This window comes from Sinocyclocheilus grahami, unplaced genomic scaffold, assembly GCF_001515645.1.
Source record: "Sinocyclocheilus grahami isolate Dianchi unplaced genomic scaffold, SAMN03320097.WGS_v1.1 scaffold1074.1, whole genome shotgun sequence".
Classification (NCBI taxonomy): Eukaryota; Metazoa; Chordata; class Actinopteri; order Cypriniformes; family Cyprinidae; genus Sinocyclocheilus; species Sinocyclocheilus grahami.
The window spans coordinates 168761-175311 of NW_015506253.1; the positions used below are offsets into that span (position 1 = coordinate 168761).

Genomic DNA, 6551 nt, shown 5'->3' on the forward strand with positions numbered 1-6551 from the left:
TCTGTTATTTAAAAGTAATTACAAAAATAGGTAAGGAATGTGAAGTTTTGCCATTGCAATTTAGTTAAATGTTTTGGATTTGACAGTTCATACATTTTTATGTGTGACTAAAGTGTCCAAAATTGTACAAATATTTTCTGGGCTAATATTTGAACAATATGGGAGAAGCCATTTTTAATATATGAGACATATGCTAACCATTTGTCTATTTAAAGGAAAAGTTCTGACCATGTGGATGCCATTTATATCTTAGCCTATTTGCAGATTACCTGTCACTTATTTTTCTTATGTACAGTTGTTGTTTTTTTACCAAAAGATTATGTATACTGCTTAAAAATGGGGACAGTTTTGAGTCTAGTCTCAGGTTCCACAATCCCACCCAGTGCTGCCAAATGATTTACATAACAATTGAAAAAAATGACATGGTTGTCTCAGTCCTGGCTGTTAGAAAATTCTTGGTGTCAATCATGTTATTTTGCAGCCATAATAAAGGAAAACCACTTCCTAATCTCATAGATTTATAATGTTCTATTCAACCCATATTGAGCAATGTCATGTCCCGAATGGCCAGAAATATGATTAAAACAGATTATTTTATGAATATTGTACACCCATTGTATTTTGTTGTAGTATAAGGTAAGATTTATCTTATTGTAGATTTGGAAAAAATAAAGATTGCTATTTTTTATTGTCTAATTTTGTATCTGATTATTTCCTAGTCTTAACGATTATTTATTTTCAGGCACTTCGGGTTGTAGGAGAAAATACATTACACATTATAGCTAAATTATAGCTATATTAAGAGACTGCTGGGCTTGTGATTTGTTCTGCATATCATCACATGTTGATAAAAGTTTATGAATCAGAAGGTAATATGTTCTTTGTAAGGTCTCTGATGTAATGATCATGAGGAAATTATGCTAAACTCAATATAAAAATACTATAGTGAAAATGTAATCTTTAAAACAAAGAGATGAAACAGACCATATTCTGTACAGAAGCCTAATGAAAAAGGGAAACATTTATTCAGCACTTTATTTATCCAGCTATGGAAATAATCAAAATGTCATTTCACCAGGAGCCTCCAGCAGCGTGAGAGAGAAATTGATAGTAAATTAAGTAATTTGTATCCTTGGGCATGTGTGTATATTCAGTAAGTTACAAGAAAGTGGAAAATAAGTCATTAAAATGTTATTTCAGTAGTGGCTGGCAATACTTTTGAGATTGCATATTTGATATTTATATTATATTATATATAAAGGTCTCTATGAATCTTGAGTATAGAATATTGAGTATAGAAATCTAAATATAAATGTAGATACATTTTCCTTTCATTTGGATACAGAGAACTCAGACAAGACAGTAAGTTTGAACTCAAAGCAGTGTTTATTTACAGCAGGGTTGAATGAAGACAACATGTCAGATGAGGTATATCAGGCGAGTAGATATCAATGCAGCATATACTGATGTCTAGATGAAGAGCATTAAAATATAGCAGGTAGGAAAGATTGGTAGACAACACAGCTGATAATCTGGCTGTAATTAAGATATGGGTGCAGGCAAGTGGCAGTGAGTAGCCTATTACAGGTTAATAAATAGAGGTAAGCAGGGAGGAGATCACTGGAACTTTTGAATGAGATTGTTGTAGACAAGGAATGGAGAAGGTACGTTTTGGAAAGTCTTGGTGAAGGGACCAATTTAACGGACTTAGGTTCTTGCAGGGGAGGTGTAGTTGGATGTCCTTCATCATGGAGAGCCACACTTTCTACCTGGACTGGTATTTGGGAGTGGTGGATCTCCACCATCAACGTGGCAGCCCACTGCAGATGTTGATGTGCTAAGGCCGAAACCCTCTCACTTTCTCTGAACCAGTGGTCAACAGATGAGACATCCAATGGTTTGAACAGAAGTGGTTGGTAGCTGGAAATCACCGAAAGGGGGAGAGCTTTGTAGAGGGTTGCCGGAGTGAGTTTTATGCATACTCAGCCCAGGACAAGAAGTGACTCCACTGGTTTTGGTGGTGATAACAGAAAGTATAAAGGAAGTGACTGATTTCTTGTATCGTTCAATTTGCCCCATTGCTCTGGGGGTGATATCCTGAAGAGAGGCTGATGGCAGGGGCGTAAATTTCGTCTAACAGTAGGGGCGGGGGGATAAACATAAAATTTCTCAAGAGCAATTTTTGAAGGGGACACAAATAATACAGCTAAAATTGTACTTGTAAGGATATGTATACACAGAGGAATGGCTTACTACTGTTAGTGCAGCAGGGAGACCGTGCCAAATTAGACAACTTAAAGCTGTTGTGGTCATGCCGTGAAAGCGCTCGTGTCCATTGTAGACATTACTATCCGTCACAGTGTTGCCAAATCCGTGGTTTTCCTGTCGAATTGGGCTACTTTATCACTGTTGCCGTGGGTTGTTTTTCATGTCTGAAGGTTGAAGCGACCCCAATAATGTGTATTTTAGCCCCCGGAATGCGATTTTTACAGGGGGACCCCCTTTGAAACACGGATAGTTTGGGATAGTTTTGAGTAGCAATTGGGCAGGTTTTGTTATGAAAAATTGGCAACCCTTTCCCTCAAGCAGGTAACGTTATTATTGCCAACATAGCGGACTCATCGAAAAATACATTGACATCATCTGTGTTAAAGAGAAAATAATCACTTAATCCGATAAAATAGCCTTGACAGCCTTACTTACTGGAGTTCCACAACTATTGGCTTTGTTCTCTCTCACCTGACTCGTGTGTGTGTGTAGGTGATGTAAAAGAGGAAAGCAGGCATTTGGATCAAAGCACTGTGAGGCAACTTAAAACTAGGGCTGTCAGTCGATTAAAATTTTTAATCTAATTGATCACACCCTTTTTCTGTGATTAATTGCAAATAATTGCACACTTCATGAAATTAAGCATAGACCATTTATCTTGTTTCAAATGTTTATTTTGTCATAATTTGCTATATCCAGCAAAGTAAACCAGAAGATTGAAGATTCTTAAAAATCTGTATTTTCTGCAAGTTTTTTCATGATAAATTTAGATGTCTTTCCAAATAAGGACACTTAGAAACTCCAAAAGGACACCAACGAACCAAATGATATGAGCCCATATAAGCACATATGAAAGAAAATAAATCAGAATTTTATAGTATGTGTACAGTGCAACAGCAAAGAGCTTTTTTACATTTTAGAGAAGTCAAGTTGCGATACTGAACAAGACCACATGGTGATGCCAAAAAAACAACTAAACCAACCGCCTGCTGACTGCATTTATCTACTACATTACACGGATCCATTCAGAATAACTAAATACAGCAACATACACATGACAAATCAAAACATTATTGTGAATGTCTGTGGAAACAACGTGAATGTACGGAAATGTCTGTGCCTGTGCATAAATACAATGTGCGATCAGTGCGTCCATAGCACTCATACACACATTATTATAACGGACTCACACGTGCTTACTGTATGACTCTTGTACGCCACCGCAATCGCCTTAACCTTAATTGCAGTCTTCATCCATCAGAACTTTACTAGTGAGACTGGTTATCCAGTCGAGAAAATGTAGTTTGTGTCTCATCTGGGCATACAGCGGTGGGATGTGTTGACAATCCGTTCAGTCTGTACTTCACAGAGCGACGTGTGAGGGCTCGCGCTCTTCAGAAACGATCACAGAATATGACCGAGCTCGTGTTTTAAAGCGAAACACACTGGAATGAATAATTCACTGAAAACGCAATGCGAGTCTCTGTTCTCTCTGCAAACTCTGATGTAATTAGCCTGGTTTCCTTTATATTAGCGCTGTTTTGGACGGATTGTATGAATGCATTCGCTTACTGGATCATTGGACTGGAGTTTAGCAGCTTAAAAATATCTGATCGCAATCAGAGAAGCAACATTTGGTTAAAGGGTTAGAATAGAAATTGTGCTTCAGTAATTTTGCGTTAATTGCGTCAAATTATTTGAATGCATTAAGGATTATAAAATTAATCGCATGTGTTAACGTTGACAGCCCTACTTAAAACGCATTTTTGCCCCGAGCCCTACTTAAAACGCATTTTTGCCCCGTTTGTGTTGTTTTACTACTTACACAATTATTAAAAGTATAAAACATTGTTATTTACAATGTACAGCGTAGTTTTTAATCATATTTTTGGGGGGACAACCCTCAGATGGGGGGGGGTCCTGTCCCACCCGACCCCTCCGGGATTTCTGCCTATGGCTGATGGTCATACCCAGGAGTTTGAAGAGGGCCCTTCATATGTGATTTACAAACTGAAGGCCTCGATCTTATACAATATCCTCTGAAATCCCACAGTTGCAGAAATGTGACTGAACAGAAGTTCAGCCGTCACCATTGCAGTAGGTAAGCCCTTGAGAGGGACCAATTTACAGGCCTTAGAGAACCAATTGACAGTAACTAGGATACAAGTATATTCTTCGGAAGAGCTGAGATCATATGTCATATCATATCTTTTGAAAGTAATCTAAACCGTGAAGTTTATTTTAGAGACGCTGTGGATTTTAAATTTGGTAAAATGGAGGAATCTATCAAGGATGCCGTGGCGACACTAGAGAGAGGTCATCGACTGTTTTAAGAGGAGAGACAAGAAATGGGCGAAACCGCTGGAGCCAACAAAGGGTCCAGAAGCCGCCATTTCTCCTCCCACTGCGAAGACCAGCCCAGTGCCTATGTGACACTATCACACAGGACACATGTTTTAACCTGCTCAATATATTCTAATGATTTTATGTATATTTGAGTTTTATTAGGTTTTCATGTTGTCTTAGCCATTTTATTCCTCTTAACCATTTTAATGTGTGTATGTCTTTAAAAGACTCTGGGTCTGCCTGTCATGTGACTTGTGACTCACATGACAGGAATCAGGAAGTAGACCAGTATAAAGCAAGCAGCATGACAAATAAACAGGGTCTTTGACCAAAGTCTGGATTGAGGAGTTACCTTTGTGGATTAACCATTCCAGAATCTCACTTTATTGGATTATCACTCTCCTTGGATTGTATACACCGGTGGACACTTCTCACATTCACATTGGGATTTACAGCATGCTGGATTTCTTAAGGACTGTTTTAATGGTATGGAACTGAAAGACTCTGTGCTTTTAACAGCCTAAGATTTCTATTTTTACTGTGTTGTTTTAGGTCCACTGTGAATATTGTAAAAACATATTTGATTTTCACATTTAACATTGTTGTCTGTCTCATCTTTTTAAACACTCAAAGCTCTTGCACAGTATAATCTGACCCCATTTTAACAATTGTAAATTCGACCCATAGGGCCGAACGTTACAGTGGAAACAGGAGCCCTCTCCGGGCTGGACGTGAAAACAGGGGTGACAAAGGGCTTCGAGGAAGGAGGGAGGAGAGGGGGCAAATCGACTTCCAGCTCCGTTTCTCAGTCTATAAGGTCCCCCTCGAAGTCCAGCAGTCAAAGATATATAATTAGCTCACCCTCAGCCACGGTGCATTGGGCAGAGCTCCACTCTGCGCTTTCACTGTCCACGGCTTGCTCCCTGGCGGGGGGCACTGTTGCCGGCTCTCGCACCCAGTCTGATGGGTTAGGCTCTGCTCCTCCGCTCAGTTGCTCAGCTTTGCGCTGGCTCGTCGATCGCGGTGGGAATGGGCTCTCCGTCATCGGTGGGCTCGGGCTGATGCACCGTACCTCGGGGAGATGGTGGGCTGGGCTCTGTGTGAGGAGCGGATCTGGCGAGATCATCCACGGGGCAGATGGTGAATGGCAATCCGTTTCTCTCCAGAGTCCACTCCACGAAAGCGGCAAAATCCTCTCGAGGACCATCTTCGGACGACGGCGCTCTGCTCACGGTGTTCAAGCTTAGACACGTAGACACGGAGGTTACTGTTTTTGATCCGGTCTCCTGTCACGGTCTGTGCTGGGAGGAACGATGGAGACGTGGAATAAACTAAATAGTCTTTTAATCAGCGAACCACAGGGTACATCCAACACTGGGAACGGCAGGAAACACACAAACATAACAAGTAGACCCGATAAACACAGAACGCAAAGGCATGGACTTAAATACAGGGGATAATAAGGGAAACACAGGGGCATAGGATGATAATCAAACTAGTTAGACTAAACGAGGACAGAAACATGACCAATAAGGAAACACCGGAACAGAAACAGGGGCAAAACAAGTCCATAATCCTGACACTTATGAATACCCAGAATTAATTGTTAAACGTGGTAAATTTTGAGCAATGTGAAATGTGAAGCAAAATAAACCCAGGATTCTGTTTACTTGGGGTTTAGAATGACCCAGTGTTAACTATTTAATGTGTGAAAAGCCCTTCTAAAATCTATGCAGTTGTAGTGTCCCTTTATGTGCATAAATTGTCGCTTTTCATATATTGAAAAATATGTAACAATGTATTTACTTATACTGTATATCGCATGTAATGTTATTCAGTAATATCCATCACAACATATAGATGTGCATGTGATAAAATTTGGTACTGTGTTTATACATATATAAACACTTTTTTTTGTTAGATTTATTTTTGCGAAG

At 39.6% G+C, this 6551-nt stretch overlaps 1 protein-coding gene across 1 annotated transcript; it reads left to right on the forward strand.

The window, feature by feature from the left end:
* The first annotated feature begins 4616 nt into the window (after nt 1-4616).
* On the forward strand, nt 4617-6312 carry LOC107566419 (uncharacterized). Its single transcript, XM_016251877.1, has 3 exons — nt 4617-4697; nt 4989-5100; nt 5302-6312. Exons 1-3 carry the CDS (start codon nt 4617-4619, stop codon nt 5859-5861), a joined length of 753 nt encoding a protein of 250 aa, XP_016107363.1. The 3' UTR covers nt 5862-6312.
* Nucleotides 6313-6551: the final 239 nt, after the last annotated feature.